The sequence below is a fragment of the Poecilia latipinna genome, unplaced genomic scaffold, assembly GCF_001443285.1.
Source record: "Poecilia latipinna isolate Pla-1442-1.1 unplaced genomic scaffold, P_latipinna-1.0 Scaffold1185, whole genome shotgun sequence".
In the NCBI taxonomy this organism is placed as follows: Eukaryota; Metazoa; Chordata; class Actinopteri; order Cyprinodontiformes; family Poeciliidae; genus Poecilia; species Poecilia latipinna.
Window position 1 is genome coordinate 50,953 of NW_015113801.1, and position 13,130 is coordinate 64,082.

The 13,130-nt window shown below is 38.7% G+C and overlaps 1 protein-coding gene and 1 long non-coding RNA gene across 2 annotated transcripts in view; one reads left to right on the forward strand and one right to left on the reverse strand.

The window, feature by feature from the left end:
- rab11fip4a (RAB11 family interacting protein 4 (class II) a) overlaps positions 1 to 12,703 on the forward strand; it is a 22,363-nt gene extending 9,660 nt beyond the window's left edge. The window contains exons 2-15 of the mRNA XM_015053521.1: positions 1,635 to 1,722; positions 2,610 to 2,698; positions 5,093 to 5,253; positions 5,326 to 5,493; positions 6,388 to 6,522; positions 6,961 to 6,996; positions 7,115 to 7,223; positions 7,706 to 7,809; positions 7,927 to 8,067; positions 8,805 to 8,886; positions 9,764 to 9,901; positions 10,782 to 10,928; positions 11,999 to 12,142; positions 12,259 to 12,703. Of these exons, the coding sequence (XP_014909007.1) occupies positions 1,635 to 1,722; positions 2,610 to 2,698; positions 5,093 to 5,253; positions 5,326 to 5,493; positions 6,388 to 6,522; positions 6,961 to 6,996; positions 7,115 to 7,223; positions 7,706 to 7,809; positions 7,927 to 8,067; positions 8,805 to 8,886; positions 9,764 to 9,901; positions 10,782 to 10,928; positions 11,999 to 12,142; positions 12,259 to 12,375 (1,659 nt within the window). The 3' untranslated portion in view covers positions 12,376 to 12,703. The remainder of the gene's footprint in view (positions 1 to 1,634; positions 1,723 to 2,609; positions 2,699 to 5,092; positions 5,254 to 5,325; positions 5,494 to 6,387; positions 6,523 to 6,960; positions 6,997 to 7,114; positions 7,224 to 7,705; positions 7,810 to 7,926; positions 8,068 to 8,804; positions 8,887 to 9,763; positions 9,902 to 10,781; positions 10,929 to 11,998; positions 12,143 to 12,258) is intronic.
- Positions 524 to 1,613, reverse strand: LOC106960429 (uncharacterized). Its single transcript, XR_001427565.1, has 3 exons — positions 1,008 to 1,613; positions 682 to 904; positions 524 to 612 (listed from the first exon to the last, which is right to left on the reverse strand). It is a non-coding gene; the product is annotated as an uncharacterized LOC106960429 (long non-coding RNA).
- Positions 12,704 to 13,130: the final 427 nt, after the last annotated feature.

A 13,130-nucleotide genomic window follows, 5' to 3' on the forward strand; every position in this document is an offset into this window, starting at 1 on the left:
AAATTAGCCTCCGCCCATTTTAGCGCTCTTCCCCTTAACAAACCAATAACGTACGAAATCTTTGCTGCATCTGTTTGAAAACTTTGGGGTGAAAAAGAAAAAACTAGAGAGCATTGCAATAAAAAACCCCCACATTTACCCATCTCACCAGAATAGGGCTCAGGTGTGGGTGGGGAGACCTCTCTGAGACGAACGGGCGCTGGAGGACTTTGTGCAGGACTGGTGGAAGCACTGGCCTGGGGGGGGAGTGAATCTGCGGCAGGAGGTGGCCCTACAGCGGGAGGAGGACTAGCAGAAACAAGCTTTTGGTGAAGCTCCTTAAGCATTCCTGCAAATTGATCTAAACGCTGATTAGTATTCGTCTGTTGATCATATAAAGAGTGCAGTATTGAGTCATGGCGGACCAGTACAGCATGATCTTGATTGGGGTCAGGAGTTGATTCTGCTGGGTCAAGTTGGCTGGATGATTCTGCCATGTTCGGCTTTAACCTTCTGACCCACATGCAAAATCAACAAGTCTTAGTAAAGGTATGGGTTTTATTTTCTTGAAAAATAGACAGACAATTCTCCTTGATCCTTCCGGGAGCGGTTGTGTTGTGCAATCGGAGGTGCCTGGAATGAGCGCGGGGTTACTGGTGGCCCAAAATGAGGTGATCAGCGATGCAATATGGAACAGCTTACTTTAGAATGGTTCTGGTTGAAGCGTGGGGGAATGTGCCCAAGGTCCAGTGTGGAGAATGGTTCACGGAGGTTCCCGAGACGAGCGTGAGGATGGTGATGACTGGGAGCCAGAGAATCGATGGAGTGGTGTGGAGGGAGCAGCAGGTAGGCAGACTTGCAGGTAAGATCCACAGGAGGAGAAAACAATAGAACCAATCCAGTTGGAAAAAATCCAGAGACTGACCTAGAGACAGCAAACACAAGGACTATGAAACCACTGGAAAATACTGAAGAGACAGATCAAAAAACCAGTACTGTGGACTACAAGAGACAACTAGAGAGACTACCGGTGCACATTAATCATCCAGCACTGAGTGAAGGTTCTGCTGCTCCTTTATCCCCAACACTGATGAGGCTGATGAGATCCACCTGTGTAGGCTGCCCAGGTTCTTCACCAAGATCTTCGCTGGAAAAGATGCATCACTCACACTCAACACACATACAGGAACCCTGACAAATTGCTTTTTGTAGGTAAAACAAATAAAATTCAAAAGTCACAGAGCTTGAAGCTCTGTGACTTTTTATGTATACAGATATTTGATCAAATGTATGTCAGGTGAGAGAGTCGTGTATGAAAGCTTTTGGATCTACATCCATGTTGTGTGAGCGTTCTGAGATGACAGCTTGAGTTAAGCAAATTTTATGAGAAACCTCATAATGGATGTTGCAGTACTTGCATACAACATCCCTGAGTCTTACTTTTTGCTGTAATACATTTACCTTTAGGATTCAGTTTTTATTTAGCAACCTTTAAATTAGCTGAGAGACAGAGACACATCGCTCAGCAGCATGTCTATATCGACTCATGAAAGCATTAAGGTTGTCAGGTTTTGGTGATAAATTTTGATCATTGTTCAATCAAAATGCAGACCGCTATCTCCATTTACAGAAAGTGAACCTGTCTGTTGTTGCAGGTCAAAAAGCTGACTAAGCATCTGTGCCCCAATGCTCACGGCAAAATCAACTTCAAAGAGTTCTGCCATGCAGTGTTCGCTATCAAAGGTAAGACCACTTCTGTCACTCTGATGACTTCCATCTGTATTTATTATATATCAATAAGCACCAAGTTGTATCTTTAGTTTACAATCACCGTAAAAAAAAAGTCCACCCTCTTTTTGGATGAGGAAGAAAGTCAGTGGTTGTGAAACACAACAGCACAGCCCTGGTTTGACCTGTGGTTGTTCATCCCACATGCATACTTGTTGTCCTATGGGAACAAAGCAGGAAACAGAAAATCAAAACCTGTGTGAGCTCTGGAGCATCTCACCCAGCCACAGATTTAGAGTTAGACATCGTTATGTCAGTCAATTTAAGATCATAAAATAGATTAGAATACCAGACAAAGAAAAATACATAGCATTTTTTAAAATAATTGCTTCATTTATTAAGGGGAAAAACATTATTCAGACCAACCTGGCTCTATTTGAAATCATAAATAAATGATGATTAACCTCAGTAACCTGGTCATTCCCTGACCTGAGTTACTGTCAAACAGAATGGGAATCTCAAAGATCTTATCCCGTTACATCTGGTGTGAATCTAACAGTATTTCATAAGAAGACATGATACTGATCACCTAACATGTGGACGGAGAGACACTCTCCAGTGTCAGGATCTGGATTATTTGGTTTAATTGAGTTTTGGTGCTGAAGTTCAATTTGTGTGGAAACCTAAATGTTGCACAGGGTGCATAGAAATGGGATTTGGATTTCAGATTGTTGCCTTAAATTTAAATAATTATATTAAAGGAATGCAGTCTTGCCATCTAGTGTGTGTACATTAACCTCTACAGTCTATTGTATTTACACTATTACCTCTTCTTACATTTCTGAAAAGTAATTCCTTTACCTCCACCTCATTCCTCTTCTATCCTTCCGTTGCTGCTGCAGGTTTTGAGGAGATATTAAAGATGGTGGTTATCCCTCGGAGTCAGATGTCCCAGCACCAGTCAGTCACAGACAACGGCTACGTTTATCAGGTAAAACCTTTGTGCTAATGGTTCAAACTTAAGAAAACACAGCTGTGGGACACATAAATGAAACACTTTATCCACAGTGTCTGCTTGTTCTCCTTCAAACACGTCAACTAGAGCATCCGCCTGTTCTTCATCACGACTGTTCAGTACAATGTTGGCTCTTATCAGACCACTGCTGTAGAGTTAGGAGTATGTTTGAACACCAACGTCTATCTGACTCTTAAAGGATAGAGTTAATGCGAATTGACTGTAAAACATGATGTTTTCGCTGTGGTATGATGGTTGCTCAGCCCTGCAAGAGTTCAGCTCAGCTACACAGTTGCTTAGCAACAGGAGGACAAGTGAGAGAGACGGAGGTGTAGCCTTGTTTTGACAAAGATCCTCTAATAAAGTGATGCAACAATTGTTCAAGTGTTGTAAATGTTTTCATGAATGAATAAGTGAGTATATTTGGTGTGCATCTGGAATTTTTTATTGGTAATAGTGAATAAATATTAGAATTAAAATGTATATTCACTTCCAGTGATTAAATTGGGTGTAAAACTAAAGAGATGCATGTTGTCAAATAGTGTATGAGTGTGTTTATGAGATGCAAACATTTTAATGAAGAAATCAAATTTTCTGTCAGATTGTTGAAAATCCGTATTCCTCTAACATTATGCAGGATAACATGCAAAATCCACACATTTTAACCAAAGATGTTCCACAGCGCTCAGATGATTTGATTTGTTTTCATGAGAATCACCATTATAAATTACTATTAGGCTCACCTACATGTTTTCTAAGAGTTCTTTTCTCAGACATATTTAGAAATGTGATCTCTGAATCTTTCACTTAGCTTCTCATATTTTAAACAAATATGGCTGAATATAGACCTTAGACAAAGTTTTCAGTGGTTAAATCATAATGGTATAACAATACCATTATGATTTAACCACTGAAAACTTTTTGGATGCTCTGTCCAGATGAACTGGACAACCACTACAAACATAATTACTGACGATATTAACTCTAACCTCCAGCTTTGTTGTTAAGACAATACCAGTCTCTACTCTGGGCTAATGAGAAATGCAAAGCTAAAGTATAGCCAATAACCTAAAAGCAATAGCATTATGGAAGTTAGCCTTCAGTTATGTCGCTCCGGTTTTTCTAATAATCTCTAAATATGCTGCAGAACAAATCTATCTGGCTAATTTACTATATCTATTCTAATATTAGATGGATTTTTAATGCATTTTGTAAATATAAAAATAGAGCATTTCCAGCATTTTATAGTTCTTTATGTGCCACACACCTTTTCATCACAAACAAAATATGCATTAATGACTAGAAGGCAGTCTGGTAGTGAAAACTGTCCAGCATTTTCTTAAAAAACAATTGTAGCCTTATAATAGTCAAATAAAACCCAAAGTAACCAGTTATAAATATGAAAGTCCTTTGTTGCATTAGATTGGGCGTGACCTTCAGCAGAGTGAGCCCAGACAGATGCATGTATTATTAATGTTTGTATCTGGGGCATACTCCATGCTACCCTGTCTGATAAACGAACAGATTAATAACTCATCAAATGAATATAGTGATGTTAACATAGCCAAACAATAACTAGAACTACAGAGTCATCATCAACATTGTTCTAATTTGAAGTGAAGTCAGCTTTAAGCCAGTTTTTTCCGGAATAAATGTGGATTGTCAATTAATCCTGTTGATTAGGCTGAACTGTAGCAGATCATGGCAGATGAGTCAAAAATCCATAACAGCTTCCAGCCATTTCCATCAGTCTCACCTTACAGATCCATGAACCACCACAAAAAACTGTTGACTCTGTCATTTAACAGACTCAGACCACTAAAATAAAGAAGATACTGAAAAAGTATTTTAATTCAGGTGTGTCAGGTCACCAAGTAAACAAAATAAATGGGTCCAGTCGAAAACTGTTTACTTACGGATCAATTCAGTTTGATTCAATTTAGTAAGATAAATTTTGTACATTTATACTCCCCATACTTACAGACCACAAATCCATAATTTCATCAGACTGGGAAACTTGTTTTTATCACAAGAAACATTTTGAATCTCGAGTCCATATTATACATAAACTGTGGTATTGGATTGCACTGGTATCTTTGCAAATATTAATTCTAATTTATTATCATTAATTAGGTCATAATTTATGATATGTTAGAGGGAAATCCCTATCCCTCTAACATAATGCAGGATAACATTATCTAGTTTATGATAGATCATAGTCATTATGATCTTATTCCTCTCAGTTCGTAAACTACATGATCTGCAGTGATGTTGTAGAAATAAAATAAAACAAAACTAAAGAAAAAACCTCACCTACTAATATTATTGCTGTTACTTTGACATAATATATTTCATTATGTATGTTTGCAGAATGGTGAGGTGCAGCTCGGCCCTCCTATCATCACATGTACACGATCTTACCCAGAATGCAATGTGTACAACGTGAGGTGTGGAGCTGAGGCAGAGTGTGACATGGACAGCGTTGCTGAAAACACCCACAGCTCTGACTCCCAAGAGACATCACAGGACAGGTCAGTTCCAAAAAACAAGTGACCATTTGGAACTTAGCGAAGCGTGTGCTGACTGAAGCTGTTGCTGTGCAGCTACAGACATGTGACAGGGTCGGCGTCGGCCCCTGCCGTCCCCAGAGAGGAGCAGTTTGAGGACTATGGTGAGGGGTTGGATGTAGACTTCAGCCCCAGCAGCCCTTGTCCTGAAGACGACAGCAGGACCAATGGCTTCTCAGACCTGGGTTCCTCACTCCCTTCCAGGTTTGGATTTTGTCTGGAAATACAAACAAATCACAATCTTTAATTTGGTCTAAACTAATTCTGAACACATTTGTTAGAATGGAAGCTAAAAAGGACTGCTAGCAACTGTAACTTCATTCCATCTGGAACTGTTGAAAAGTTGCGAAGCAGATGCTGTGATGCTGAACCATAGAGCAGCTTTAAGGGAAGAGGGTGCTAGTCACTTTTAACACACTACAGCCAGAATGAGCACCAAGCAGCTCCTCAGATGTTGTAATAAGTAAATTCAGTTTTCCTCTAAATGTCTACCTACATCTCTTTTTGTTTCTTTCTTTTAGTCGTTTCCATTGATGATATAATTGCACAATTTAACTTTTCAAAAATATATTTACATAATGGAAACATGGCAATTTTGAAAAAAAAACTTCTTTTTTTTTAATAAAAAGTTTTGAGGTGGTTTTTAGCCTTATCAAAATTGGTTTATTTTGCAAAACTCCAAAGGAAACACTTTTTATTTATTTATCACAAGTCACATGACCAACAACCAGATGTTACCATTGGTGCATCCGAAGATGGCAGGAAGTAATTGGAGGATGATGGCACAGCTTGATTTTTACTGACTTATCACATGAACAAACTTAATCACGTGTGATTTTAATTCCATGTCCTGTTTGATGGAATCACAGCAATTGCAGAATTATGTTTTCTTGACATCAGCATAATGCAAACAAAGTCTTGTAATGGAGATGCTGCTGTTGATGATAAAAATAGTTAGAGTCTTCCTTCTTTTACTTTCATTGTTTACCGTTACTTTTTTGAGTAAAAATGACTGGTTTGTTTTGTTGGTACATATGGAAGGTTTTGTCTGGTTTATTGGTCCCATGTTATGTGTTGATCTTGTTTTTCCAAACACAGTGCTGGTCATACTCCTCAGAAGATGCAGCAGCTGTACAACAGCGATCTGCTCGACATCTACTGTTCTCAGTGCTGCAAGAAAGTGAATCTTCTCAATGACCTGGAGGCTCGTCTTCGAAACCTCAAGGCAAACAGGTAGACAAAGGAGAAAAATTGCAATCCACTCGCGCCTTTGATTGTAGATTTACTTTTAACCAGAACCACTACCATAATACCCTGACTGCTGACTCAGCCTTATATCACAGATTTACTGCAGGACATGTGAAGCCATCAACACTAAACCAATGTTATGCATTTAATGCTCCAAATTAAGCCAGACTTGTATCTACGACAACTAATTTCAGACCAGGTACGATGAGTGGTTGCAAGGTATGCGAGTCATTGCTGTACTTGCTAAACTCACATCGGAAGGGAATTGAAACATAAATTGTTGACTGCAGAATAGTCATTATAAGACAAACATAAAGACTAGAGTGGTTGTATTTGTCAGAGCAGCATTGTTCTCTTTTTTTAAAGCAGGCCATTTAAAACCTGTTATGATTAGCTTGACTCATATTCTGCTTTGTGTTTCAGTCCTAACAGGAAGATCTCCAGCACAGCGTTTGGACGGTGAGTGACTGACATTCTTCCTGATGAGCTAACTTTACCTTTTTGTAGCAGATGTGAGATGTAGCAGTGTTCTCTGTGTAATGAGTTATCAGGTATTTTTGTCTTGGTGTCTCTGCAGTCAGCTGTTTCAGGCCAATCTTGGAGTTTTTGGCTCCAGTCAGGGCAGCAGCACAGAGGACCTGTTCACAGACAGCATCGACTCCTGTGACCTCGACATCACAGACAAGGTACACACACACACACACACACACACACACACACACACACACACACACACACACACACACACACACACACACACACACACACACACACACACACACACACACACACACACACACAAATGAAGTCTTACAATTGCATTTCCTCATATGCAATTATAAGACATTGTGTTCTACGGAAGTTATTTTACCAATTTTGGCCAATTCTAATTTATTTGATTCTTTTTGAATAATTATAATATATACACATATACTTATTATTAGAAAATGTACCACAGGTTATTTGATAAAGGTAATGCTTTCAACATATGGGGTGAAAAAAAACAAAACAAACAAAACATTTTCAGAATGTCAAATATTTGCTGTTTAGTTTATTATTGATATTTCCATCTATGTCACATGGCACATACACTAATGGTATGTAGAACATCCTTGATATTGACTGAATAAGTAACATGGATTGTGATTCCTCTGCTTTTCTCACTCAGGTCAGTTATCTGGAGAAGAAGGTGACTGAGCTGGAGAGTGACAGTTTGGCCAACAGCGACCTGAAGTCTAAACTCAAACAGGAGAACACCCATCTGGTCCACAGGTGGGAGAAACATCCAGTACATGCTGGAGATTTTAGCTCCTGTGACTCAGCTTAACTCACATAGATCTAGTTTTATGTTATACATGTTTGATTAGTATGTAACGGTTTGTCTCTCAGGGTGCATGAACTGGAAGAGCAGGTGAAGGATGCTGAGACAAAGGCAGCAGAGACGCTGGGGGAGGAGATGAAGCGCCACCGTGAGGCTTACAGCAAGATGGAGAGAGACAGAAACACAGAGATAGATCTGCTCTGTTGCCGGTAACCTACAAGCACGCTGCAGAGGAGACTGCAGCACAGCCTAAAACATTAATTATTGTCAGACTGACTCAAACATTCATTTTGAGTCATCATCATCATCATCATCATCATCATCATCACCAAGAACACAATTGCTTATGGAGGCCATAAGCAGTGTGACTGTAGCTAATGTCAGTGACAGTCAGAGATCTGCTCAGTGCTGCTTTAGAGATATAGAATATTCTCCACAACAAGGAAGTAAACACTCTCTTCACTGGGTGTTTCTATTTATTATGAAGACTCTGTATGTACCAAAATCAAATCAACAATAGGTAGGTGAAACAGAAGCAACGACCTGCTGTAAACTGAAGCTCTGCTCCTGTCTGAAACGTTTTGCAGCCTCTTACAGACTTTTTTCCAGGATTGTTTTGTGTATAACTCTGAGCAGCTTCCCTGTCCCTGCTGAAGGCAGAATCCCCACATCATGATGCTGCCACTACTGTTTCACTGTAGAGATGGACAGTATTAGCTTCCATCACCTACTGTGTTTTTACATGAAGGCCAAAAAATATTTTATGTTTCAAATTTATGCTTTTCATTTAGGTTTTGCTTCACATTATGAATTGCAAAGTCATGAAAAATAATTTTATTTACTTGTCCACATTAATAACCAGTCTATTGAATGGGCTCAGTGCTAAAGGGACAGTAAGCCCAAACTAAAATGAGTGATTTTAATTTCTATGCAAACTTGTGCACAGGGTCCAGCAGTTAGAAGAGGAGAATGGAGACATGAGCGTAAATGTGAGCAGACTCAAGTCTCAGTCTGAGAAACTGGACCAGGTGAGTCAAACTGATGACAGGCCAGGGCTGCAGGACACTGAAAAAAAAACTGATGTTGCCATTTTTCTACCATTGTGATATATATAGTTTTGCAAAATGAAAAAATAAGAATTTTCAGCAGATAACTTGAATAGTACCTTCAGTTATGTTGCACTCCTGACATCTTGCTTACAGTTAACCTGCTCTGATCTTACCTCTTCTTGTGAATATCACAAGCATGTTTGTTTCTGTATCTGAGAGTTCATGTTCTTATTAAGGAAAACCTTGCACTGGCGATATCAGTCGCAGTCTATGTCCATTTTCTTCTCTCATCTCTTTCACCTTTGCCTCCATCATTCTGAGCGTTTGTGTTTTGACAAATGTGGTTAGTGTCTGATGTGAGTCATGACAAATTTAAGGACAGTATGAATGATAACCAAGGAGTTATTCCCTCATCAAAAACATACCTGGAGTGTTGTGTTGATTCTGTCATTCATGTTTGAGAAATCCTTTAATCTCCATGGCAACCATTTAGCTGTGTAAAACACCTGGGTGGATCTATCTCCTCCTCAGAGCTGCAGCTCCAAGTTTCTGAGCTTCTACCTCACAGAGCAGTCCTCCCCTCCAACTCTCTCACTCAGCTGCTTCAGACTAGCCAGCAACAATTAGTAAACACCTGGTGGAACAGTGCATCTGCTGAGCTCATTATAGGAGCTACTTCTCAGAGCCAAACTGCAGCTCTTTTATACATCAGCTCTATTTTCACAGGACTTACCAAGAAAAGAACACCGTCCCTGTGAAACATGCCTTTTGCTTAACTTTTAAGGTTCAGGTAAAAAGCAGTGATTTCTCTGTCACATTCAGTTTTCTTGACCTAGTCTTCCTGTTCACTCTGCAGGAAAAGCAAAAGATGACGGACAAATTGGAGGACACCAGTCTGAGGCTGAAGGATGAGGTGGACCTGTACAGAAAGATCATGGATAAGCTCTGGCACAACCGCCACGAGTTTCAGAAAGAAAAAGAGGCCATGCAGGAGGTGAGGCCGGCTTTCTCTCTGATTGTTGAAGTAGATCTGTCTCCATTCTTGTGACTTTTTCTCCTTAAATCTTTTCCTGTTTAGTTTTTCTGGTTGAAACATTGCTTTTTATAAAGATTTTTTTGTTCTGATTTTGGATATTATGCAGCTGGAGATATTTTTTGCTGCTACATTTTTACTTTTGCAAAGTTGTCATGATGCATAGCTATCATAATGTAACTTTTTTTTTTTTACAACCCAGAGCAGCTGATTTAGCTACGAGGCTAAATAACACCTTAATTGTTACCCCAGAGCCAGATGAGAGTACATAAAGGAGAGAGAGGAACTTCGGGATTCTTCTACAATATGAAATGTATTAAACTCAAGCGCTAACAAGGACCCAGCTACATCTAGAATGCAGCGCTATGTGTTTGGACAAGACTATCTCCACCAGAACAGTGAGATGCTTCCCAGTTCCCAGTAACAAATCCAAGGGTTTTAGTCTAGATTTAAGGGAACTCAGTGTTTCAGCTGTTCTGCTGTTTTTTAGATGTTTACTTCTCCAATGTTTGGTTCTGGTTCTGGTGATGCAGAGCAAAACCAGAACCTTCCAGACCGGAGAGGTCTGGAAGGTTGATACAACAGCAGGTCTTTAATATATTTTATTTTTCTCCTGCATCCAAAAAATCAGAACTTCCCCCTCCTGTGATTCACCTGCACATATCAGGACCTCCTCTCATCCACACCATCAGCCTCTAATGACTATTTCAATAAACATGGATGTTTAGGGTTATTCATTCTCTTTGGTTTAAGTAATGTATTTTTAACTCAACTAACTAAAATTAATCTTCAAAAAAAAAAAAACACATCTTATCAAATATTTTATATCTTCTGTTTGTAGTTGATTGACGACCTGCGCCGGGAGCTGGAGCATCTGCAGTTGTTCAAGTTGGAAATGGAACATCCTGGGAAGGGCAAAGGGCTGTCTGAGTTTAACGCCAAGACCAGAGAGACGGAAATGGAACTTGAAGTCAGGAGACTGAAACAGGTCAATGAACAGAAAACACTCCAGTTTGCTGAGAAAAATCCTATGTCTTTGTGCTGTTAAGTCACATTTTTCTGTCACTGATTTCACATTGTGTCCAGGCCTGTCATGATAACAAATTTTACGGTATGATAAAATGTCCCACAAATGATCTCGATAAACGATAATGTTTTGAGACCATTTCCAAGTAATATGTTGATAATAGCATTATAATGCAAGTCCACAAGTCATCAGAGACTAAGAAACTTTCATTTTGTTCAAAACACGCCACACTGGAAATGAAAGATGTTTTAATTATCCAAATGAAAACACAACCAAAATCAATAAATATAAAGGACATAGAAACCAAACACAACTGAAACCATAAATAAAATGGATTATAGAGTTTCTATAAACAAAATTACACACAAAAAATATTAATCATCACAATGGAAATGACCAAACTCATTTTAATTTATTATGTAATTAACTGCTTATTGTGACCGGCTTAAATGTGTCTGTTAAGTTAATCAGTGTTTTTGTAGTGAGTACATTTCATTTAAATATAAAAATCACAAAGTTAAAATTGGATTAAAAACAAACATTAATGAAAAGACAAAACATTAATAAAATTGCATTAACAATTAAAACCAATATTCATATTTAAAAGGATCTGTACGTTTGTACAATGAAAGGTACATTTAAATAAGAATGTTTTTGTTGCTCTTTGCTTCAAGATTCATGGCAACATAAAAACAGTCCAGTGTTGAGGTGTTTCAGATCAGAAATAACTCCACTAAAAAGTGAATCATCTGTAAATATTTTTCAGAATGATGCTGCTTATAGCCCACTGTGTTACTTCTTCATAGGTGGAATTTTAATTTTATTACCAGCCATAAAGAGTCACTGATTCTATTTGCATCAGAATCAGTGAGGACGCCTTAGATTAAAAGCATACAGTCTTTAGTGAAAAACAATTTTTTACTCAACAGATGTTTGAATCTTTGCTCTCACATATGGCCTTGCAGTCAGGTTTGATTCTACCCTTCACCCACTGCTGCTGAAACACTGTTGTTGTCTTCGAACTCTTTCAGGAGAACTTTAAGCTCAGAGACCAGAACGACGATCTTAACGCTCAGATTCTGAGTCTGAGTTTGTATGAAGCAAAGAACCTGTTTTCCTGCCACACCAAGGCGCAGTGCCTCGCTGCTGAGATCGACAACGCTTCGAGAGACGAGGTCAGGCTGATGGATGGAGCCTATGTCCATCCATCAGTTTGTTAGAATGTTGTTTGTTTTTTGTTGTTTGTTAGAACTGAATCATTTGAACTTTCTTCCTCTTGTTCCTCTTACAGCTTGTTGACGCTCTGAAAGAACAGGAAGAGATCAACCTGCGTCTGAGACAATATATGGACAAAATCATTCTGGCCATTCTTGATCACAATCCTTCCATCCTAGAGATTAAGCAGTAAACTTTACATTTGTTTTAGTGTAGGCGTGGTAATTAGCCATGGCACCAGTTTCTATATGTCTGAAAGTTTGAATGAAAGGCTTCAAACACTAAATGGGCTTGAACATGTTTTTTTTTAACCTTTCCAGTCTTTGTCTTTTTTTTGGACCAAAAAGATGTTTGTACTTTTTTAGCTCATACACTTCACCCAAATTTTGACATAAACAAATATGCTAAAAGTCAGGATTGTTTAACACATTCTTTCAAGATCATTTTATTGATCCCACAAGGAAATTATTTTGTACAAGTAACACAAAACACAGTAAAATATGAATAAATAGAATAAAAAAGAAAGTAGATAGAAAGTAGAATAGATTTTATCTAAGTAGTCAGTTAGTTAAAACACCAGCTGTGCGGTATGCCACATCAGTAAAGTCTTTATGACACTGGCTGCCTTTAACCACAGTTTCAATCTGTTTAGGCAGGAGGTAATGTGGTGCATTTGGTGAATATTCACAGAGAAATATTCCTGACTCCATCATGTAGCTGGTTCGACTGGGATTAATTCTAAACTTACCCAACATGTTTAGAGTTAGGAGCATTTCAGGGTTTCCTCAGGCACTACCTCCATCTGTAGTTCCATTTCTCTCCTTCTAATATTTTAGTGTGTCTGTTGGAACACAGCTGAAAGTTTACAAGATATACAGGGCCGTGCAGAGACCACTAAAAGGGCAGGTGCTCAAAAAAAAAAAAAAGGGGCACATCTAACCGGATTCT